Source organism: Polypterus senegalus, chromosome 4 (assembly GCF_016835505.1).
Source record: "Polypterus senegalus isolate Bchr_013 chromosome 4, ASM1683550v1, whole genome shotgun sequence".
NCBI lineage: Eukaryota > Metazoa > Chordata > Cladistia > Polypteriformes > Polypteridae > Polypterus > Polypterus senegalus.
In genome coordinates, this window is record NC_053157.1 from 210,980,256 (window position 1) to 211,006,067 (window position 25,812).

The window sequence follows — 25,812 nt, forward strand, 5'->3', positions numbered from 1 at the left end:
GGTAGCATTTTGTTGTCTTTAGCTTCTATAAACATTACTAGTAATAGTGGAGATAATAGTTGAAAATGTTTTGTAAAATTCCACTGGATAGCCACCTGGGCCTGCTCCTTTCCCACTCCGGAGTGAATTTATAGCATTCACTAGTACTGACAGTGTCCGAAGTCTGTCAAGTTCCTCTGCACTGAGTATTTAGCTGCGCTATTTGTACTGGGTCAAAGAATTTGTCTTCTTTACACTGAGCACACTATGAGGTCTGATAGTACTCTCTAAATCTGTGGGTTATATTTTTTATGGTTATTAATTTCACCTTCATCTGTATTGGTAATTTATATCATTGCATTGGCCAAAGAAGAAGAAGGGGGGGAGATGTGTCCAGAGGCAGGAGGACAGAAGGAAGGTAAAGAGAGTGGAACTGAGGGTAGGAACTTTGAATGTTGGCAGTATAACTGGTAAGGGGAGACAGTTAGCAGATATGATGGAGAGAAGGAAGGTTGATCTATTGTGCGTGCAAGAGACTAAATGGAAAGGGAGTAAGTCCAGGTGGATCGGAGGAGGATTCAAATTGTTCTATCATGGTGTGGATAGGAGGAGAAATGGGGTAGGGGTTATTCTGAAGGGACATTATGTCAAGAGTGTTTTGGAGGTGAAAAGAGCGTAAGACAGAGTAATGATTATGAAGCTGGAAATTGGAGGTGTGATGATGAATGCTGTTAGTGCATATGCCCCGCAAGTTGGGTGTGCAATGGATGAGAAAGAAGACTTTTGGAGTGAGTTGGATGAAGTGATGAACAGTTTACCCAAGGGACAGTAAGTGGTGATTGGAGCGGATTTCAATGGACATGTTGGTGAAGGGAACCAAGGAGATGAGGAGGTGATGGGTAGGTATGGTGTCAAGGAGAGGAATGAAGAAGGTCAGAGAATAGTGGATTTTGCCAAAAGTATGGACATGGCTGTGGTGAATACATATTTCAAAAAGAGGGAGGAACATAGGGTTGTGTACAAGAGTGGAGAAAGATGCACACAGGTAGATTACATCCTATGCAAAAGTGTCAATCTGTAGGAAACTGAAGATTGCAAAGTGGTGGAAGGGAAAGTGTAGTTAAGCAGCATAGGATGGTGGTCTGTAGGATGACGTTGGAGATCAAGAAGAGGAAGAGAGTGAGGGCAGAGCCAAGAATCAAAAGGTGGAAGTTGAAAAAGTAAGACTGCAAGGTTGAGTTTAAGGAGGAGGTGAGACAGGCACTGGGTGGCAGTGAAGAGTTCCCAGACAGCTGGGCAACTACAGCAGAAATAGTAAGGGTGACAGCAAGAAGGGTCCTTGGCAAGACATCTGGACAGAGGAAGAAGGAAAAGAAAACCTGGTGGTAGTATGGGGAAGTACAGGAGAGTATACAGAGGAAGAGGTTGGAGAAGAAAAAGTGGGATAGTCAGAGAGCTGCAGAAAGTAGATAAAAGTACAAGGAGTTAATGTGTAAGGTGAAGAGAGAGATGGTGAAGGCTAAAGAAAAGGGCTATGATGAGTTGTATGAAAGGTTGGACACTAAAGAGGGAGAAAAGGACCTGTACAGATTGGCTAGTGAGAGGGACCGAGCTGGGAAAGATATGCAGCAGATTAGGGTGATAAATGATAAAGATGGAAACATACTCACAAGGGAGGAGAGTGTGTTGAGCAGATGGAAAGAGTACTTTGAGAGGCTGATGAATGAAGAGAATGAAAGAGAGAGAAGGTGATAGTGAATCAGGAAGTGGAATGGATTAGCAAGGAGGAAATAAGGACAGCTATGAAGGGGATGAAGAATAGAAATGCCATTAGTCCAGATGACATTACTGTGGAAGCATGGTGGTGTTTAGAAGAGATGGCAGTGGAGTTTTTAACCAGATTGTTTAATGAAATCTTGGAAAGTGAGAGGATGCCTAAGGAGTGGAGAAATGAACTAGTACTGATTTCGAAGAATAAGGGGGATGTGCAGAGCTTAAGTAACTACATAGGGATAAAATTGATGAGCCACAGCATGAAGTTATGGGAAAGAGTAGCATAACAAGGTTAAGAAGTGAGGTGATGATTAGTGAGCAGCAGTATGGTTTCATGCCAGAAATGCAGAAGCCTTTGATTTCAGTCTCTAACAGCCGGTGAAAATTTGGGTGCATACACTGTCAGCATGGCGCTGTCAGTTCTAAACACTAGCATGGCAAATTGCTTGCATACTAAAGTGATTTTAGCTGCAGGTGGAAATCCCATTTTACTTATGGGGCCAAGCAGAGCTGTGTTGTTATGCAGAGCAGTATATTAGCCAGCAAAAGCACTGTGAAGAAGCTGTTTGTTACTATGGTCCTGCCTTTGTCCAGTCTGATAGTGATCATGGGACATCGTACCTTTGATTGCCGGTTTCCAGAGTTGGCTGGTGTGGTTGGCGTGAGGGGGTTGAGGTCTACAGTATTGCAGGGCTTACTTTTCTGTTTCTAGGTTTCTTTTTTCTGCATGGTTGAATCTTAAAATGCAACTTTGCCCTGATCATGTGATGCTCCACATGGCATCATGCCTAACTCTGGAGGAGAGGATGTCTTTCTTGTCTGCCAACCTCACAATGACATGAACCATCGTGGCAACTCCCATTATCAAAACAATAGCACTTTCTTAATTAAGTTTATTTTTAAGCTTAAAGATGGAGCTGGATACAACCAAACAGTGATAGGCACAAACTTTTAAAAGAGAAGAGCTGTTTCTATTAAAATTTCTGGCTCCATGCTTGTACAATATATCCTTCTACAGTGAATATTTGCTCCCAGCCGGACAGGCTCCAAGAAGGAATAACATAGAATTAACGCCCTGTTTACCGTACTTTACAATAACATCAGAGATTTCGAAATACAATTCATCCTAGGTCTGCTGCCTTGAATCAAAAGTAGGCTCATTTGAGCTAATGAGGGTAAGATTACTTTTTGTGGTGAGTGAGATGTGCCATATTATCATCCTTTCACTGATGTCAGATGGAGAGACTCAGGTATGTTTTCTCAGGTACCGTGTTTTAGTTCAATACAGAATATTCAACATGAAAAATGTGTTTCTGTCAAGACTGCAAAGTCAGTGTTATATTAGCAAAGTTCATTGGCTACCAGAATGGTTCTTCTCTGAAGGGGTTGGAACTGTTCAAGTGTGGCAAACAATGGCTGGACATTCCAAGTTGGTATGTGGAGGTTTATGTTACTTCTTTTATTCATACGTCAAATGAAGTTTGGTGACCTGGTGGCTGTGTCATGCCACCCTGGGATAGGATTGAGCAGGGTATGTTACGACCACCGTTACTTGGCCATTTCCTTTGGAGGGTGAGCATGGCAAGACTGCTTATTTAATTGATGAGCTGCCATAGAGGAATCCATGTGTCAGCAACCATCTATTCCACGTCGTCCATGTGCAGACTTGGACAGAATACTTCTATTCATCATCTAGACCTGCATCCTCTACATTTCTCTGCTGCTAGGGGTCTTTAACTTAGGTAAAGAGGCAAGGGCCTACATAAGAAGTAAGAGTAAGACAGGGGTGTCTATCTTGGCTCCGCCCTGCAATTTCCAGTTCCATGATGACCTTCTGCATGGCAGTGTTGCAAAGGACTGCTGTCACCCTCCTTATTCACAACCACCTTGGAAATGACAATGCTGTCAACATGTAATATTATCTGGATGGCAGTCTCTTTAATATCTGATATCTAATAATCTACATTAAAATCTTAACTTCTAATATCACAAAGCTTCAGTACACAGATTATTATGCTCTTGTAGCCCACTCAGCATCAGCAATTCAAAATGTCCTCGACCATATCTCTTCTATTTACAACTCCTTCAGTTTGTAGGTAACTGCCAAGAAGACATAAATCATAATGCAATCTATTGCAACACAGAACCTGCCATCTTTTCACATCAATGGCAAATCTCTCCAGGTTTTGTACCTTATTTTACCTGCCATGTCAGCATTCTTTCCCTTTCATGTAATATACTGTAGATACTTATATCTAACCTTAGTTGAACCTCACCTCTACAAACTTTGGTCGTCTCCGTTCTAGAGTCATTAAGAGCTAATCACTAAAGCTGCAGTTTACAGTGATGTTTGCATTCTCTGTACCCTTATATTTAAATTTGCAACCAAAACACCAACAACAAGACCCCTAATACCTCACATGGAAATGTAATCATTAGGACATGTTATCTGGATGCCAGCACACTGCATCCTAGACAGATCCTATATAGGCAACTGAAAGACAGAAAGAGCCAAAGCTGAAGTCAGTAAGTTCGGTATAAGCACTGCATGAAGTCAATTTTGAAGCAGTGTAGCATCCAGCCTTAACCTGAATCCAAACCTGAAGAGACAAGTAGTGTTCTGCCATTCAGTATGGTATCATTCACCAACAGGATGTTATTCAGAAACAAAGCAAAGAGGACAGGAAAAAGTGCCATAATGTAATAGGTGCATTGCTTCCTAATGCAGCAGCCAACATCAGCCCCACATAAAACAAATTCTGCAGGTCATGCATTGGCCTTTATAGCCTCATACATTGGCACAACCACCAACTTGTAACCCACACATTTAGAAGACAAAAGACGCTGACGGAGAGGTGCAAATAGATTTAAGGTGGGTCAGATTTACGAGTTTTTTCGTTGGCTCTGGTAATTCTAGTGTTAACAGATTCTCCACTTACTTGAGAAGGTGGGAGAATGGCCTTTGTCTTTCTAAAATGTATGACTTATGTTTTTTCCACATTTACCTCAAAGAAATTAATGACAGTACAATTTCATAAAAATTGATGTTTCATATTATAAAATAACACTTAAGGTCACATTTAAAAAACATTACTAGTCAATAGCAACCAAGGGAAGTATTAATATTTTTAAAGGATAAACAAGCTGAGTCAGTCAGTCAGTCATTGTCCAACCCACTATATCCTAACACAGGGTCACGGGGGTCTGCTGGAGCCAATCCCAGCCAACGCAGGGCGTAAGGCATATTCTACCAATTTAAGCGTTAGCAAGTGCAGTTGAAAACTACTAGAATATACAAAACCATATATTAAGGTTTTCAGCTTGTTAAAAAATGAAATTAGAAAAAACTACCAAACTTGCAATAACAACTAAAAGAAAACAAGTTCACCAAAACATACTGTATGCACCGCCTTGCAAAAGTGGTGAGACCATCAACCAAATCTTTAAACTGAAATCTTTTTCTGTGAGATACTTTCAATTACAAACCACTAGTGCACATTTTTAAATGCTTTTATTTAATATGACATTATTTTATGTTAGAAAAAAATTCTTAATAAAAAAGAAAATGCACGGTTTGCAGAAGTATGTAATCTCAACACTGTAATATTGTATATGGCCTCCATCTACAGCAATAATACTTTTGTGGTAAGTGTGTAGTGCACACACAGTCCAGGAGTGATGTTGGAACATTCACCCTGGCAGACTTTCTACAGGTTGTTTGGTTAATCAGATGATGTTTTGCAATGCAGTTTTCAAATAGTGCAACTGACTCTGAAGTGAGATTGGGAATTTGACTTGACTAGTGCAGGCAATTCAACTGTATGTTTTTAAGCCACTCCAAAGTAACTTTACTTTTGTGTTTGGGATCAATGCTGTGCTGAAAGATTAACTTGTGCCTCACCTTCACTTTATTATCAGAAACATTCTAATCTATTTTAACCTGATGCCTAGTTCCTTTTGGCAACCCCACAGTATACATTCTGTCACCACCATACTTCAATGAAGGTATAATGTTTTATTTTACTCTTAAAAAAACGCAAATCAGTTTTAGTCAACTAAAAGTAAATTAGTCAGTCAAAATCAGATTATAAACTAATATACTAAACATGTACACTAATGAGCCAAACCACATGTAATTGATTAATGACTACTAAGTAAGTGAAGAAAGTTTTTACACCAAAAGATTTTGGTCAGATAATGGCAGCTCTGGTCTGTCATCACAGATTTCTGGCATTCCACGCGTCTTAGTTATGCTGGTATAAGATTTTACCAAAAAAAGGCTGAACCAAGCAGCACATACTTAACTTTATCATAGGGTTTATAAAGAATGATTTATCTGACAACATGCAATTTTTAAATTTATTCTCTGATTCTCTAGCAACTGAAAAATACTGCTTAAATACTAAAATTCAAACGTTACTATATGTGTGCTGTCGAATTAGTGAATTCCAAAATTATTTAGGATACAGTGATCCCTCGCTATATCGCGCTTCGACTTTCGCGGCTTAACTCCATCGCGGATTTTAAATGTAAGCACATCTAAATATATATTACGGATTTTTGCTGGTTCGCGGATTTCTGCGGACAATGGGTCTTTTAATTTATGCTACATGCTTCCTTAGTTGGTTTGCCCAGTTGATTTCATACAAGGGACGCTATTGGCAGATGGCTGAGAAGCTACCCACTCAGAGCACGTATTACATATAAATAAAACTCCTCAATGATATACGATGTGCTTCCCGCACGGTGCTTGATTGTTTGCTTTTATCTGTCTCTATCATTCTCTCTGCCTGATGGAGGGGGTGTGAGCAGAGGGGCTGTTTGCACAGAGGCTGTTTGCCTAGGGGATACAGACGCTCCTCTAAAAATGCCGCTTTATCGCGGTGCTTCGGCATACTTAAAAGCACGTATTGATTTTTTGATTGTTTGCTTTTCTCTCTCTCTGACACACATTTTTTGAAGTGGAGGATATGTTTGCATTATTTTAATTGTGAGAAAGAACTGTCATCTCTGTCTTGTCATGGAGCACAGTTTAAACCTTTGACTAAAGGGTGTTATTTCATGTCTAGAGGGCTCTAATGTTAGCAGTGTGGGAGAGTTTATAAGGGCTTAAAATATATAAAACTAACCATACAAACATATGGTTTCTACTTCGTGGATTTTCATCTATCGCAGGGGGTTCTGAAATGCAACCCCTGAGATATAGGAGGGATTACTGTACTTACATTTAAACAAATCCTTAAAAACTGTTTATGTAACAAAATACCTTGAAAATATGGCTTGTTTGAGAATCACTCTGTTAGGTTTGCATCATTTGCTAATGTAAGATTTATATTTACATCATTAGCTTATTAAAAAACTTGTTCCTAAGTGTCTCACATGAGTGATCAGACTTTGTAGTTACTTAGCCTGCGTGCAAATCCAGAATTACAAGTTACCTGTAGTCAACTGTAAATAAGAGACTGCATTACATTCAATAAAAAACAATTCTAATATTTGCTTTTATTAGTTTTTTATAAAAAATTAAACAAATAACAAATTGAGTGTTTCCAGATTCGGATTCAGCAATGAAGCAGTGCTATGTTGCTGTACCGTACATGGACACGTTGTATTAATTGGGAGATGCGCTTCAAGCATGGAAATCCTAAATACATTTTATGTTACTATTAAATGGAGCAGCTCATTTCATTGATAATATAGACAAGGCAAATAGCCACTTCATTTGAAACTTGCCTCAATCTGTAACTGCTACAACTGTTGTCATAATTTTCATCAGCATTGTAATTAAAGTTGTCCATATGTCTCACCATTTTTTCACCAGAGAATTATGTTGGTCAACACAGCAGAGCGAAGCAGGATTCTGGTTGATATGATCATTTCCTGATGGTACTTCAACTAGTGTTATCCAATTAAAAGCATGCAAGAAAGTTTTTAAAACTGCACCACTGTATTCAGGCTTGTTATTTGTTGGTGGACCATGCATGTATAATATGGATGTGCAAAGAGCTTAACATCATTCATTGTCCAGTTATCTGTTTGTAACATTTTCATTTTATTTTTCGTCAACAATGATTTTAAAAGCAATTATCTTATTTTTCATCATTAAATCCCCTTTTTTATTTAATTTTTATTTTGCTTTTATCACAGAAAAAATTGCACTGACAAGTATTTTTCATCTTAAATATTAACACTTTCATAGCACACTTTTATCTCATCAGGAACTCCAAAACATGTTTTAAGCATTAGGAGTAATGACAAATCCAAAGTTACTTGACATAAACTATGTAGAAATAATTTTGTTCCACATTTGCAAAACATGTGTCACAGCTTACTGGCACTTAATGGCATCATTCGCAAGTTGAATCTTACTTACCCTGTGCACATTTTGGACAATTTTGATGACATATACTGTAGACAATTGGTCAAAAGATAAGATCATAGATTAAAGAAAAAATCTGCACAAAGCAGCATTAACAAGAATAACCATATTAATATTTTAAGCTACCACAACACTCCATTTCAGCTCTGATCTTCCAAGGCTTTAAATATGGCTCTGCTAAATATTAACCATTAACTAGCAAGAATTTTTACATTAATGATCTTATCAGTGATAGGAAAATAGACTTTCTCTCACCAAGTGAAACATGGCTCGGCTCAGCTCAGACGGTTCTGCAGTATTAATTGAAGCAGCACCTCTGAATTAAAGCTTTGCTTATTCAGTACGCCAGTGCAAGAAATGAGGTAGTTCAGCGAGCATTTACTTAAGATGATTAAATGGTAAAAATGCCAGTCTTTTTAGTAAATAGCTGTTGTTATTCAAGGAGTCTCCCAGTCTCTCATACTAACCGTTTATAGACCTTCCTTATATAACACGTCTTTTACTGAGGAATTTTCAGACTTAGCATCTCTTAATAACATGAATTATGACAGGTCCCTAATTGTAGACGATTTGAATTTTCATGTGGACAACCAGTGTGACCTAAAACCAAGAGATTTCCTGTCAGCATATTAGCTAGCACACACATAAGGGAGGACACACATTGGACTTAGTGATTTCAAAAGGTTTAAAAGCTGACATGAGGCAGGACATGGATGTTGGAATTTCTGACCTTTTTTGCATGTTAATTAAAGTAGAAATACTGATAATTACAACTGAGGAACATTTTTGAAAAATGTTATTTTAAAACATCCTCTGTTTCAATTTTTGCTAATATTCTAAACAATCAGTTAGGTTTTAGTGCTAGCCTCAATGGTGCAAGTAGTGTTAAAAGGTGGAAAATTTTAATGCTAAAATAAGAGCTGCAGTAGATATGGTGGCCCCAGAAAAGACAGTTAAGAAACCCTCTAGCACTGTTATATCACGTAGGACTCAAAGAGTTTGATTTAAAGAGAACATGTAGGAGAGCTGGGCATAAATGGAGAAAAACTAAACTGATAGTCCAGTATGAAATACTGAAGGCAAACATAACTGAATATAACAACACAGTACGCCTTGAGAGGTTGCCTATTTCTCTAAAATTATAAATGATAATGCTAGTAATGCAAGAGTTTAACTTTCAGCTATTGCTCTTCCAGCTCACTCAATGGAATAGCTCCTTAAAACTAGTAGGGAAACTTGTACCATGTTTTTTTCAACACAAAACAAATGATATAAAAAAAACAAAGTACATTCCGCCAAAGTTAATCTAATAGAATGCCAGCATTCTCTTTTAAGTGAGTTAAATTATTTCAATGGAACAGATCAGCCAGAACTAGGTAAAATCATTTCTCAGTTGAAACCTTCCACCTGTGTCCTTGACCTAGTGACAGCTTATTTAAAGAAGTCTCCAACGTCCTTATTGATAACGTACTTGACAAAGTGAACTCATCCTTAGATACTGGAGTCTTCCCCAGCTCAAGACAAGTAATCTTGACACCTCCATCTTTGACAATTTTAGACAAATTTTTAACCTGCCTTTCTGAAATAAAATTCTAAAAAAGGCAGTTATTAAGCAGATAAACGATTATTTGACTGAACATTCTATTCTTGACAATTTTCACTCAGGTTAGTGTAAATGACTTGCAGGTAAATGCAGACAGAGGCCATATATTTGTTCTCGTTCTCTTAGATTTGAGTGCAGTATTTGACACCATTGATCAAAGTATTCTCATAAATTGCCTTAGGCAATGGGCAGGAATCTCCAGCAGTGTCTTACATTGGATTCAGTCTTACTTAACAGGTAAAAAAAATTCTTTGTTAGTTGTGGTGATTGTACCTCAGAGATACAGGTTACTGTATATGGGGTGCCACAAGGATCTATTCTGAGTGCGCTGCTCTTTTCAATCTACATGATTCCATTAGGTCAGATTATCTCAAAACACAAAGTGAGTTACCATAACTATGCAGATGACACACAGCTGTACTTATCTATATTTGATCCAGCAGTCTCAATACTATTTCTTAATGAACTTTCTCAAAATAAAAAGGGAAAAAAGAGAAATCTAAGTGATTGGCATGCATGGATATATTAGATAATAGAAATAAACTTGATCCCTTTGGTTTAAAAATCAAGGGGGAGGTAAGGAATTTAGAGGTTACCATCGCTTCTGACCTAAAATTTTAATCACACATTAACCAGATTACGAGAAATGCATTCTTTCACTTAAGGGATAGAGCAAAAGTTAGCTGATAACTTATAAAAGACGCTAAAAAATTAATTCATGCTTTTGTTTTTAGTCGATTAGATTACCGTAATGCACTCCTAACAGGACTACCTAAGAAAGACATGAATCACTTACAATGAGTGCAGAATGCAGCAGCCAGAATCTTAACAAGAAAAATAAAATTTGACCACATCTTACCAGTTTTAAATGTTATTACATTGGTTACGTGTGTCATTCAGAATTGAGTTTAAAATACTATGAATGGTTTATAAAGCATTAAATAATCTTGCTCTGTCCAATATTTTGGAATGCCTGTGCCTCTACACTCCCAAGTCATAATCTTAAATCTTCGAGGAGGTCTGCTTATAGTTCCAACAGACAAGCTTAAAAGAAGGTGTGAGGTAGCCTTCGGCTGTTATGCACCTAAAATCTGGAATACTTTACCTATAGAAATTAATCAGGATAACACTGCAGAACATTTTAATAAACTGGTAAAAGCTCATTACTTTAATCTGGCTTTTTCGTAGCTACTTTTCAGTTGTATTCTTAATAGACTATATGGACACTGAATTATTGTATTCATCAGGGATCTGCAGTTTATACTAATCCCCACTATTGTTTGCTGTTTCTTTCCGGTTCTTCTGTGGTGGCTATCTGCTCAACCACCACCTGATCAAGGCACCATGCTGTCTCTTGAGATGCTGGAATGAAGGCAGATGTCTTAGCTGTCCATGAGACCAACTTCATCAAATCCTATCCTGTGAAGCATGAAAACTAAGAGGTTTGCACCAACAGTATAATTCAGACATTCCAGAGCACAGCTGTGAAGAGAAAAGAGAAACGTCGCAGGAGGATATCAAGTTCATGTGTATATAATCTCAGGATCTGCAAGACTGGTAGGTGGCCACTATTGCTTAAAAGATGAAACATTTAAAATGCCAAACAATCACTGCATTGCTGAACAGCATGCTATTGGGCTCAAAAGAAAATTGAGCAAAACTTCAGGTTTCTAAGAAGACTACAAAGCTTTCATGAGAGACATTATTGAAAAGGGTTATGCTGTCAAGGTATCTGAAGTATCTGAAGTAAGCCTGAACTACAATGAAGGCAGGGTGTGGTACATTCCACATCATGGTGTGTATCATTCAAAGAAACATAAAATTCGAGTGATCTTTGATTGTACAGCCACAGACTTCACTTAATGAACAACTACTGAAAGGTCTCGACTTAAACACACTCACTGACATCCTTACAAGAGTCAGTAAAGAGCCAGTGGCAATAATGGTAGTCATTAAACAATATTCTACCAAGTTAAAGTTCCAGATAAAGGCACTGATCTTTTACACTTTTTGTGGTGGCCTGAAGGTAACCTAAATAAAGTTTTGGAAGAATTTAAAATGACAGTACATTTTTTGGTACTACTTCTTCGCTTAGTTCTGCTTCTTATGCTTTGTGTAGAAACGATGAAGGTGCCAGAGATACGTTTCATGAGGAAGCTGTTAACATCATGCTCCATAATTTCTACATAGATGACTGCTTAAAGTTAGTTGTAACAGAAGAACAAGAAATACGTTTTTGAAAGATTTCCAAGCTCTAGGCTTTAGAGGGGAATTCCACTTCACCAAGTGGGTAACTGACAACAGACCAGTTTTATTAACTATTCCTGAAGAAGACAGAGCTCTTGAACAAATCAATTTAGACTTGAGCCATAGTTTGCTCCCAACAGAAAGCACCTGGGCATCCAGTAGTAAACAGGATAGTTTCAAATTTCAGATAAAGTTACAAGACAAGCCCACAACAAAGCGAGGTATTCTATCTGTAGTTAGCTCAGTTTATAACACCATCAGATTTTTAATACCTGCTATACTTCCAGCAAAGCTTATCTTAAGAGAAACTTGAATGGGATGAAGAAGTGGATGTCAAATACATTCAGGAACAGAAAAGAATGGATGGATGACTTACAATTCTTAGTGAACTACAAAGTGAACATATGCATCAAACCAGCATGGTTTGGAACCAAAAAGTCAGCCCAAATGTACCATTTTGCACATGCCAGTGAAGATGGATATGGCACTGTCACATATCTGCTCTTGCAAAAACACAAAAGGTGAAAAACACAGTTTACTTCTCATGGGGAAGTCAACAGAAATAACAACACCCATTGTGGCAGTCAGAATGGACAAGATGCTAAAAGGTGAACTGCAAATACTCCTGCAAGAATCTACACTTTGGACTGATAGCACCTCAAGTGCTAAAGTACATTTCAAATGAAAACATTCGATTCAAGACCTTTGTTGCCAACAGAATCACAGAGATCATTCATGACCCTCATAACGAAATTATGTCACATCTTTCCGGAATCCAGCGGATCAAACATCAAGAAAGTTAAGCATAGGCAGCTTTCTCAAAGGCACCACATGGTCACAAGGTCCAAGTTTTTTCTTAACAGAGTCCATGTTGAAAACCTGTTAGAAAGGGGCAGAGCCACCATTACTCCAATAAGCAGAGCAAAAGAAGAAGCCTTCAAGGTAGATAGTGGTGAAATGGCTGTGACTGTGATATTATTCTTAAAAAACATGGCTTATATTTAAATTACATTTACAGTATTAGTCTGTGGATTATTATTATTTTTTTTTGTATTAGGAATTTGTGCCCTCAGGAGGAGTTCAAAAAAATTAATATAGCAATGTATCATGAGTTAGGTTAGAGGTTTTTGGATAAAGAAAACAGATGCACAAAGGGAAAAGAGGTAGGAACATGCAACCTTTAAAACAGAGATAAAATGAATCAGCTGTGGAGCAACTTTGGTCTTACTTAGATGATTATACAGCTTTTAAATTTAATAAAATTTAATGAGGTAAAGTTTAGATTAGGAAGCTTCTCTTTACTGGATACCTGTCCAATGACACAAAAAACATAACTGATTAAATGACAGTTATATAGGCTACTCTACTAAATGCAGGAATATTTAGTATAAATGACATTACAGACATGTATTTGCAAGGCAACTTTTGTGAGTTGAGTAGTGCCTACTAAACTTGAATTACCCTTGTTTGGGTTTTAGTACCAGGTCTATTTAAAATTCCTGGAAACTATGTTTTTCAGGTAAACAGGAAGACATTTAAATATTGACTATTTAATACAAAATATTGACTATTGTGCTTTATTTTGGTATAAACCAGAAGATTCTTAAGGAAGATGATCTAATTCAACAAAGATGTTGGACCTGCTTATGTAGCGGGTTTAACTTAGATAACCCCAATGTTGCACTGAAAGTGAGTATACTGGTCCTTGATTTACACACATACACACACACAAAAAGTAACCAGTCATACTCAAGGAAGAGTGCAAACAAAGCACAGAATGCCAAGCTGGAGTTAATGTAAGCCATTGCAGCCTCATGCACAATTAATACCAAAAGATTCCTTTAACATTATGAGCTTTCTGTTTTTTTTTTTAAACAATCAAAATTGTCCAGCTTTACCAGTATAGAGCTGTGGATCACTTAGGTACACTGTCATTAAAATGATCTTAAGAGAATAAAACATAACTGCTAAGAATAACCACAGGTCAAGGTCCTAAGTAATAGGTTATTCAATTTACAAACAGCAAAGATAAGCAATTCTATGCACTATAAATGTCTGTTTATGTAATTGCAACTCTCATAGCTGAGCTCAATTTTCCCAACTTCACTTTGCACTTAGTTATAGGTAGAGACCTCACATATTATTTGAACACAAGACAAGACCAGAATATATTATAAGTATTTACTCTTTGCCACTGCATATTTATGAAGGCAATTTTTATTTATAATTAGCCTGACCTATAGCAGGGGCTCCAAAACATTTTTATCCACATTTTTCCCTGTAGTAGCTTTTCAAAAGTAAATTTAACCCAACCATGTTTTGTTCAGTAATTTGAGTTTATACTTCAAACATAATAGTGATCTTCAAATTTTAAGATATTGTTTTTAAATTTTATTACTTAAAGTTTAAATAACAAAAACAATAAAAATATCACAAAATAATGTTATTTCACAAAACAGGCCTACTTCAAACTTTCTTCTCAACCTGACATTTTTTGAGCAAATTTACCCTTGGTTGAGGACCCCTGACTTATAGTAAGAACTAAATCAATGGTAGAAAGCATTTCTGTACAGTGTGCACAAAGTTTTCTCTACACACACAAAAATCATACAAATTGCCCATCTTCTTTTATGCTTTTTAAAAACTGCTTAATCCAGTCCAGGTTTCATGAGGAACAAAGTGTTTCTGGCAGCAGTGAGCAGATGGCAGAAACCCACAAATTCTTACCAAATACATGGTTTGAACAATTTTAAATGAAGCTTTACCAAAAAACCTACCTATCACACACCTTTCAGATCTAGGGTGTAGACTACTTGGCCACATACTTATTTCCCAGCCATGCATTTAAAAAAAGAATACCATGAAAACAGTTTAATTATTCCTAAAAAATAATATTATATAAAATAATATTATATATATATATATATATATATATATATATATATATATATATATATATATATAAATGTAAATGTTCGTTTGTTCAAAATCTAAAGCGCACATAAACGTGGAATACTGTAACTCCGTTAAATTGATCAAATACATTTGTAAGTACATGAATAAAGGCAGCGACATGGCAGTTTTTGGCGTGCAACCAGAAAGAAGTGATAGGAATGCGGTCATACATATCGATGAAATCGCACAGTATCAGGCTGGAAGATACATAAGCAGCAATGAAGCTGTATGGCAAATTCTTTCATTTCCCATACATGAACGAAGTCCAGCTGTTGTTCACTTAGCAGTACATCTAGAAAATTGACAATTACGTTTATTTCACAGCTGCAAATGTGCAACAAATAGCCCTGAATCCACCGGCTACAACGTTAACTGCTTTCTTCACATTATGTGAAAATGACGCGTTTGCGAAAACACTGCTGTATTCGGAAGTGCCTACGTAATACACATGGAATGTGAGTAGAAAATCATTTGAACGATGCAATCGAGGAGAGCGAGTCGACGGACAACCTGGCATATTCAAAGAAACTACGATAGGCAGACTGTACACCGTGCATCGAAATCAAGATTAATGCTTCTTTCTTCGCATGCTGTTGGTAAATGTGCCCGTTCCAATGTCTTTCCAGCAATTGAGAATTGTCAACGGCGTTACACGTGCCACTTTCTGCAGTGCATGTCAAGCTCTGAATTTATTGGAGAACGACCGACACTGGGATGTATGCATTAATGACACGTGCAACACGTCACATCCAAATCAAATTCGTGCATTGTTTGCAATCATATTGACCACCTGCTCTCCTTCATCTTCAACACAGTTATGGGGGAAATATAAATCGCACATGGCTGAAGATATTTTCCGTCGAATACGCAAGGAAAATTCAAATATGAACATGGATTTCACAGCAGAAATCTACAACGAAGCGTTGATAATGATTGAAGATTTGTGCTTAGAAATCGAGAACAAAGTTCTCAATCAATTTGGAATGCCATCACCGAATTGATCTGCTGCTGCTTCGTTCGATGTAGAATTGCGTCGTGAACAAAATTACAACACGGCTGATCTTTTGTCGTATGTGCAATCAAATATTCCTAAGCTAACGCTTGAGCAAAAAGGCATTAACGATCAAATAATGCAAACTGTCAATAACGGGGTTGGAGAAATCTTCTTCTTAGATGCGCCAGGGGGAACTGGTAAAACGTTCCAAATTAGATTGATTCTGGCAGCAATTCGATCCCAAAATGACACAGCCTTAGCTCTTGTGTCGTCCGGAATAGCTGCGACATTGCTACCAGGTGGAAGAACTGCTCATTCCCCTTTGAAATTGCCACTGAACATGCAATTCATTGAAACTCCCATGTGCAACATTTCCAAAGCATCCGGCATGGGAAAAGTATTGCAAAAATGCAAACTTATTGTTTAAGATGAATGCACAATCGCGCACAAAAAAATCGCTCGAAGCTCTTGATCGATCATTGTAAGATTTGCATAGAAACATCAGACCATTTGGGAATGCATTAATATTGCTTGCAGGAGATTTCAGGCAAACATTACCTGTAATTCCTCGATCAACACCAGCGGACGAAATAAATGCTTGCCTGAAATATTCTACTTTGTGGCAACACGTAAAGATGTTAAAATTAACTACAAATATGCGTGTCCAGCTGCAAAACGATCGATCAGCTGAGATATTCTCACATTAATTGCTGGAAATTGGGAATGGAAAGGTGCCGGTTGATCTGACCTCAAGACGTCTACGAACTTAACAATATTATTCAGTCTAACATTCAAAGCGAGGCAGTCACTTACAAGTCCGTCGACACTGTTGTGGAAGCAGATGAAGCGGTTAATTATCCAACAGAATTTTTAATTCACTCGATCTGCCAGGGATGCCACCGCACGTACTGCAATTGAAAATCGGCGTCCCAATTATAATGTTGCAAAATATCAACCAGCCAATGCTTTGCAACGGCACACGGCTTGCAGTAAAAAAATTAAATGAGCAACGTCATACAAGAAACAATCTTGACAGGATCTTTCAAAGGTGAAGATGTCCTCATTCCTCGCATTCCTATGAATTCAACGGATATGCCATTTCAATTTAATAGATTGCAATTCCCAATCCGATTGGCATTTGCAATCACCATCAACAAAGCTCAGGGCCAATCTTTAGAATTGTGCGGTTTAGATCTAAACACGGATTGATTCTCACATGGTCAATTATATGTTGCGTGTTCTAGAGTCGGCAAACCAGACAATCTCTATATCTGCAAAGACAATGGACCAACAAAAAATATTGTATACCCACAAGCATTGTGAAATTAAACATATTAGAAATGTGCGCTTTCTATTTTCTTTCTTTTCCATTTAACCAGACTGAGCCACAGCAAGGCGTGGCTGGGTACAGCTAGTATAAAATAAACATATAAAATAAAATTGTGACCTTTATTAACATTATCTTCTCTTTGGTGTGTAATTTCTAATTTTACCAAATTGTGATTATTGTAGTTAACATAAAAAAATGACATTCTGGGAGAACTTGTCCTTTTACAGTATAAATTTAGTCTTTTGGCATGTGAACAAATAGCACACACTCACCTGAGGTGAAGGTCCTCTGAAAACTTTAGACAAGCATAAATAAATTCCTTCAGTTGACAGTAAACCTTTGGCACAAACTCAGAGAATGGAAATTTTTTAGGAAAAGGAAGCTGCAAAAACAAAGTAAAGTTAAAAAAAAAACACCTAGAATAAGAATTTAATAAATATTCAAGTAAGAAGATTAGATAACTGTCAATTTTGGGATATATTTCTGCTAAGTGCTTAAATTGGCTGTTGCAAAACACTTAAAAAATAATATTGTATTGTATTCATGGTCACAGGAAAACATTAAACCAAAATCTATAATTAAATGCTATGAAGGAAGCACTTAATCCATCACCACAATAGGTTTTCTACCAGATTTATTTTTTCACTTCATGTAAGAATGGACAATATTTTGCAAGTGGGGCATCAGAGTAGAGCAGTGGCTAATGTCACTGCCTCATAGTCAGTTTTTGAAAGTGGCAAACACACTATCTACATAGAGTTTGCATGCTCTCATCATGTACTCTAGGTTTCTATGTACATCTCAATAATCAACAGGTTAACAGGTTAATTTAAACTGAATTAGTGTGAGCAGGTGTGTCTTATTCAGGGTTGGTTTCTGCCTTTCAGCCAATGTTTACAGGATAGGCTCTGGTCTGTAAAACACTGAACTGGATAGGAAAGAGTTTAATAAGGAATAGCTAGATAGATTCTAAAACAGATCATCAAGGACCTATGGCTTTCACACCTTGTGCAGCAATGGCCTTATATGACCTGCCCAACACCCCCTCCCCCTTAATTACATAATTGTTGCTTATCTTTTCCTCTTAGTTACTGAAACAATATACTTACCCAAAAAATACATAAATCGATTGAAACTAGTGCAGAATGCAGCTGCTAGAATCTTAACTAGGAAAAGAAAATCCAATCAAATCTCTCCAGTTTTGATGTCACTACATTGGTTACCTGTGTCATTTAGAATTGACTTTAAAAATCTTCTTATAGTTTACAAAGCCTTAAATAATCTCACTCCACCTTATATTTCAGAATGTCTTATACCTTACACTCCAAATCGTAAACTTAGATCTTCAAATGAGTGTCTGCTTAGAATTCCAAGAGCTAAACGCACGGTGGCGCAGTGGTAGCGCTGCTGCCTCGCAGCTAGGAGACTCGGGTTTGCTTCCCGGGTCCTCCCTGCGTGGAGTTTTCATGTGTTCGGATTCAGCGGGTTGGAAAATGAATGGATGGAAACTTAAAAGAAGTGGTGAAGCGGCTTTCTGCTGTTATGCACCTAAAATCTGGAATTGCTTGCCACTAGGAATTTTCCAGGCTAATACAGTGGAGCACTTTAAAACACTGCTGAAAACCCATTACTTTAACATGGCTTTCTCATAGCGTCATCTTAGTTTAATCCTGATGCTCTGTATATTCAAATAATTATCATTATCAATCGTGGTATACATATTCAAAAGCCGTATTCTTCTGTTCTTTTTCCGGTTTTCTGGGGTGGCGACCTGCGCTACCACCACCTGATCAAAGCATCGTGCTGGCCCTACATTGGTGGATTAAAGGCCAGAAGTCCACATGGCCTTCATCATCAAGTTCTTCCATAAGAATACAATGAAGACTGATTGAGGTAATTTATGTTAGGAAGAATGCCTAGAGTGGGTCTGGGTGGTCTCGTGGCCTGGAACCCCTGCAGATTTTTTTTTTCTCCAGCCGTCTGGGTTTTTTTTGTTTTTCTGTCCTCCCTGGCCATTGGACCTTGCTTTTATTCTATGTTAATTTGTGTTCCCTTATTTTAATTTTATATTTTTTGTCTTTTTTTCTCCTTCTTCATCATGTTGTAGCGGGGCTACAAAGTTAGTGTTAAATGTCAGTTCTGAGTGCGTCTCGTTTCATTGTCCCGTTTGCTGTTTGTATGTGTAGCAGTTAATGCCGTCCCATGATGGAAGGAGACCACAGCCGCAAACCTGGAAAACACCTGTTCTTAATTAATCAATCACAGCCGTCACATAGACTATTTCAGTAATCAGGAGAGAGAGAAGAAAAAAACGAAGGAGGACGAAGGAGAAGGAAGGAGAAAGAAGACCATTTTGTTTCAACCACGTTTTAACTTGCTTGCTGTTTTTTCACATCGCGCCTTTTCACCAGTTTGCTTTTCATTTTGCCGGACTGTTTTTCAACCTCCATCTGCTGTGACCCCGGGGTCGATTCACCATCCACCATACGCCGAGGATTCACAGTGAGGTTGCTCCAATCGCCGGGAAAATCAAACAACGCATTTACCGCTAGTTCCATCATCCGTATTCAGGACATTTTTATAATCAGACTCAAGTTCACAATCATTCAGTTTACCACAGTCATTTTGTTATTTGTGTTGTGTGTTATATGTTACAGGGGCAAGGGAGAGTTTTTGTTGTATTTATATTTGGTGTGTCTTGTTGTTTCTGGGGTGGAGGGATATTTATATCTGTTTTCTGTTTTTTGCATGTTTTGTTTCATTTAATACATTTAATCCATTTAATTTTACATCCTGCTTTTGTGTACTTAAATTTACACCGTCGATTGTGGGGAAAAGTTTAATTGGTTAGACGTACGGCTTGATAGGTAGATTATTTCTCAGAAAATTATCCAGGCCACTGGTCTTGGAGGTGTAGCTGACAGCTGGGTAAAGCGGTCGGCCGTTACAATGTAAAGTACTTTCAGCTGCATTATTTGTTTGAAAATGTGCTATATAAATAAATGTTGTTGTTGTTCATAAAAACCAATGGTCCTTTATTTAACCTGCAATAATACCTAATTTATTAATGCAAAATAATAAAATATGAAGGAAATGACTCAAGTATTACATTAACATTTCTATAATGCTTTACAAAAAAGCCAAAAACTATCCTGAAAAAAATTAACAAATTCCAAACATACACAATCATGCAGCATGATAATACATTAATCCATTTACTTAAACACTTATCCATTTTTGATCCATGTGAAGCATGTGCCTATAAAAAATTAGTGGAGGGAATGGAGGATTCAATCCTGTGTCAGGTGCCAGAGCATTTTTTTTTGTTTTTACTAATGACCAACCTCAATTTATACCAGCTCAATCTAGAGATAGCAAGTAATCTAACCTTCTAGCCTATGGATTGCAGCATAAAATTCCCAGAGACTGGAAATTCCAGCATCTGAACATAGAACTTTTGAGCTGTGAGGCTACAGAGCTAATCACTATTACACTGTGCTATCAAATAATTAAAATTAGAATTTAAATATTGTGTTATAACATAAATCAATTATAATGATTAACTGAACCGAATTGTATTAAAAAAGAAGCTTCCCTGTTCTTTTATATTTGTAGTATGTATTGTACATGTAGTAGAAAAATGTTGAAACAATGTGATTACTGTTCTCATGACAGCTACTACAGAATTGTGGGTATGACACTTTCCGATTGCTGCCATTCTGGTTTAAAATCTGAGAACATTTTTCCTTTTACTTTCAATATAATCAATTGATATGTAGTAGACCAGTAAACACAAACATATGGACAAAAAACAGCTAATGGCCAGACAAAAAAAATGAGTGTAGGTATAAAACTACCTTTTCCAGTTCTGCATCCTGAAAAGGAAATTGACCTAAAATTTGTCTGTAGCCTGCTTCATCTGCAATAGGAATCGGGCTGTAATTATCATGCTCCAGGATTTCTCTGTTTTGGGGAAAAAAATAAAATGAAATTGGGAAAATAGTACCATAAAAAAAAACAAAATTCCAACATTGCACACAGGGAATACTTTTTAAACAGCACAATATTCTAAAAATCCTATTAAAATTTAATTTTTAACCAATTTAATTAAGTATCAAGTAAAACACCACATCCCACTAACTGGATTTTTGTTGATGGCCACTTAAGCATTAAAAATGTATCTTTAATACACACCCACTTCAAATTATAATTTAACTTAACAAATGAAATACTCCTTTGAATTTAATCCAACAAATGCACTTTCTTAACAACAAAATACCAAAGGGAGTTAGTGTTTTCAAGGATAACTTCAAGTACATTCTCAGGAAAATAGGTACAGTAAAATAATGGACCTTAAATGCTTGCAAACATTTGTCTTCCTATAAATTAATTGAAAAGATTAATGTGACCTGTTGTAATGAATCCCAGGCCGGAAACGAGGTGATCGCGTCAGGCAGTGCTTTGGTCAGGTTAAGTGTGAACTTAAACAATTACATACACATTCAGTAATAAATTTATATACTACATTCAAAATTTTGAGAAATGAAATTTTATTTAAAATTTTCAAAGTACATGTTTCACAATGCCTTGCCACATGTCAGTATCTGGTACTGGTATTCACCTCCTTGATTTATACATACACCGATACAGGTGCAGGGGGAGTGGGGAGAAGGGGGTTTATGGTAGTCTGGAAGCAATACAAAAGGAAAGTAGCGAAGGTAAAAAATTACGAGCTCTCTTTTCTTTTTTCATGTCATGTTTCTGGAAGAAGATCGAGTAAAAATATTGTATCACATTCACACATAGTATGTTTTCTTTGAGTGGCAATAAAACCAAAATAAGTCTCTAGTATCTCTGTATTTAACTTGCCAGTCTGCCAGGTAGCGTACAATGCTTAGTGCCCTAATATAATGACAAAATTCTACGAAACAGAGTGTAATGATTATCCCTATCCATTATTCCAGTTTGCAGTATATTTGCTAATTTATGCAAAGTACACAGCATAATCACTCATGTAATGCATGGTGTCAGTTTTTAAGCAAGACAGCTGCTACAGAGAACTTTTTTAGCATGACAGGAGCAAAGGTATAGGTAGAGCAGTGTTTTTCCACCACCTTTTTGTGGTGGCATACATTTTGTAACCCAAAAATTCCCAAGGCACACCACAATACTACCAAAAACAAAAGTGTTAATCTATACACTTGCTAAACTGTCCAAAGGGGCAGGACAATCAGGGATGGCCAAAAAAGCAGCTTGGAGGTTGGCGTTCACAGACACAACACTTTGTGAACTTTGGACACATTGTTCCAGCTGCCTTATCCCTTTGCCTGCTCATACAGGCAGTCCCAATCAGTACATGCAGGTAGCTTTTATTGCGTACCAGTTAAAACATACATGTTTACAGTCTAATTATTAAGTCATTGATGGTGAAGAACAATTGAGGATAGTTTTTGCAGTTTTAACACAAGATTTAATGTATGCCCATTTAACACTAGAATTCCTGAAGCCTATGAAAAAACTCGTAATCCTGGCCCACCTTAAATCCCTTCGCACCTCTCCATTCAGCGTCTTTTGTTTTGTAAGTGTGTTGATAAGCACAAGCAATGTGCTATCCCATCCCCACACCGCCACAGAAAGGGTAAAAAGCTATCCCAGCTCAAGCCTTGTTTATCTGGGAGTGAGGTATAATACAGGGTGTCCCACTCGGGAGTACAACTTTAAAAATGCGAATTACTCACGAACACGTGAACGTAAAGCTGTAAGCGAGCTGTAAGAACTGAACGTAACTGTATTTAGTGGAAAACAAGTCCACATTACAAAAGGTGCTGAAAATATCCTCCCCAACGCGCCATATTTGAGAATGTCCTCTGCAACATGTCACTGTCGATGGCAGCAATTTCACGCTGTTTGCTTTCAGTTGTTCGATGGTCCTGGGTTTGCTTGCATAAACCTTGCCCTTTAAATATACCCATAGAAAAAAATCTGGGGGAGTTAAATCAGGTGATCGAGGTGGCCACAGACCTTTCGAGATCACCCTGTCTCCAAAAAACGATCGGATCTCTTCCATACTGGCATGAGAGGTATGGCACGTTGCCCTGTCCTGTTGGAAGTAACCTTCTTGAAGTTCATAGTCATCCAGTTGTTTCACAAATTCGTCAAATATGAACAATTATTGGTCGGTGTTCACAGTCTCTTCAAAGAAAATTGGACCAATGATCCGAGAACGAGAAATCGCGCACCACACTCCGATCTTCTGATCATGTAAGGGAGCCTCGTGCAAGCCATGGGGATTTAGCGAGGCCCATATACGGGTGTTTTGTGAGTTTACCTAACCAGAGAGATGAAACCACGCTTCCTCAGTGAACCAAGTTATGTCTAGCAGTATTGCATTTAGGGGAAAAAATTGAAGGAACCATTGGCAGTATGTCACATGTTTCTGAAGATCCGGCGCTTTTCAACTCGGTAACAGATGTGACGCGGTATGGCTTGATTTTCCCTTTCTTGGCGGCTCGTTGACAGGTCGACTTTGAGTACCCAGTTTCTTGAGCTAACCGATGTAATGATTTTGTTGGGGAATTTTTCAAACGGTCCGTAACATCTTGCACAGTCTATTCCGACATCCGAGGCCGTCCTCTAGAATGCTGATCAACCAGGCTTTCCGTCGTCTCCAGCTTTTTGGCCAATTTTGTGACGGTTTTGAAGGTAGGCGGGTTTCTCCCTCCAAATTTCTTCAAATATTTCATCTGACACTGTTTTGCTGACCCAGTAGGTCTTCACAATGAACATTCTTTGTGGTACGGTATACTGCATGCTTGCTTTCGCCACTCTGCAGGGTTGGTGTCTGGGGCTAGATGGTCGTCTGTGCCTGGCTGGCGCAGCCCGGCCGCTACCACATCCGGGGCCACCGTAGCGGCGCCCGCTATAGTGCCCGCCTCTTTATGACACAGAATCAATTCTTCATTAAATAAGGAATATTTTGAACCTTGTTGCACGATGATACATGCATGCATTGCAGAGTAATTCGCATTTTTAAAGTTGTACTCCCGAGTGGGACACCCTGTATATCGTTATTTGGAACACTTGCATTTCATGTGTGTTCTGTGTCTACAAAAATCTATGTAAGTGTAGGATGACAGAAAATGCAAGAAATGTTGACCACATGCCTGAAAGACAAACGTTTTTCAAGTTTTAATATTAACGACAAAATTTTGACAAAAAGTGTATAATGTGTGAAGACTGGAGTCCAAATTTAACAAAACAAGTGTGCTTTTATTCAAAACTATACCTGAAGAAAAAGAAATTGTTGGTTAGTGTACTTCGCTGACACAACTGTTTTGTTAGTACTGCGGTAAGAACTACTGACTCATAATCAAGAGGTTGCGGGTTTGAATCTTGCCACTGCCCAAAATAAACATTTTCAGTAATGAGCTGCTCTTATTGTTATTATTATACAATAGAAACATACATTTGATTTGAGTCTGTAACAGCTGGTGTAATTGTATGGTACTTGTAAAGTTAGCATTTTTTTCAGTTTTATTCTCTCAGTTACATTCACGCTCCCCCCTATTTGACAGTACTGTTTTCAAATTAAGACATGCTATAGCAGAGGTGAAATAAGATGAGGACGACATCTACATCGAGTAAAATGAACAGAAACCCTCCCCACAATAAACGTCATCTCACACATAAGAAAAATGCAGCTACACCAGGCGTAAAGGCAAAAGATGGCACCTATTGGATGCAGCAAAAGGCTAGGCATCATCCTGCCTGTCAGTCTGCCCCACACGTGTCCAACAAAGAAAAAGCAGGGTTTACAGAGCTTGCCAAGGTATTGTGCAAAGTTCTGTTTGCGATTATGTTTTGTGATTGTCTTTATATAAAAACATTTATATGTTACTTATATTAAAGCCATATCAAATGTTATTTACCTTGATTTATTTACTTATCTTCCTACAGCGTAAAGTCACAGGTAGACTGCGGCGCTTTCTCTGTTTGATTGACACGGGCATGCTCACAAAGTACATGCGTACTGAAGTGACTTTAGCTGCAGGTGGAAGCTCCACACAACTGTTGTTATGGTTCTGCCTTTGTCCAGAAACGGTGTCATAAGCTTTATAACCTTAGTCTTGGAAAGTCTTTTTCCCATGGGGCGACTGGGATCTTTTCCTGAACAAGATTAAACACAGTTGCATAGGGTGCGACATTTTCAATTATGTTCAGGTATGGGGACTGGGACAGCCATTCTAGAACATTGTACTTGTGCCTCCACATGAATTTCTTGGTAGATTTTGAACTGTGCTTTGGATCACTGTTGTGCTGAAACATCCAACCCCGGCGCAACTTCAACTTTATGACTGACTCTTGAACATATTTGTCAAAAATCTGCTGATACTGGGAGGAATTCATGCGGCCTTCAACTTTAATAAGGTTTCCAGTACCTGTGCTAGCCATACAGCCCCATAACATGATGGATCATCCACCAAATTTTACAGTAGGCAGTAAGTTCTCCTAAAATGCTGTGTATTTTTTTCGCCATGCATAGCTCCTCTGGT

At 37.8% G+C, this 25,812-nt stretch overlaps 1 protein-coding gene across 6 annotated transcripts in view; it reads right to left on the reverse strand.

Moving 5' to 3' along the window:
- Positions 1 to 25,812, reverse strand: part of exoc6b (exocyst complex component 6B) — a 608,337-nt gene that overhangs the window by 223,650 nt on the left and 358,875 nt on the right. For all 6 annotated transcript variants that reach the window (XR_005633442.1, XR_005633443.1, XM_039751926.1 and 3 more), the window contains exons 14-15: positions 21,118 to 21,223; positions 17,533 to 17,642 (exon numbers count right to left, since the gene is read on the reverse strand). Coding sequence is in view for 4 of the 6 variants with exons in the window: in XM_039751926.1 (XP_039607860.1) it covers positions 17,533 to 17,642; positions 21,118 to 21,223 (216 nt within the window). In the remaining 2 variants the exon portion in view is untranslated. The remainder of the gene's footprint in view (positions 1 to 17,532; positions 17,643 to 21,117; positions 21,224 to 25,812) is intronic.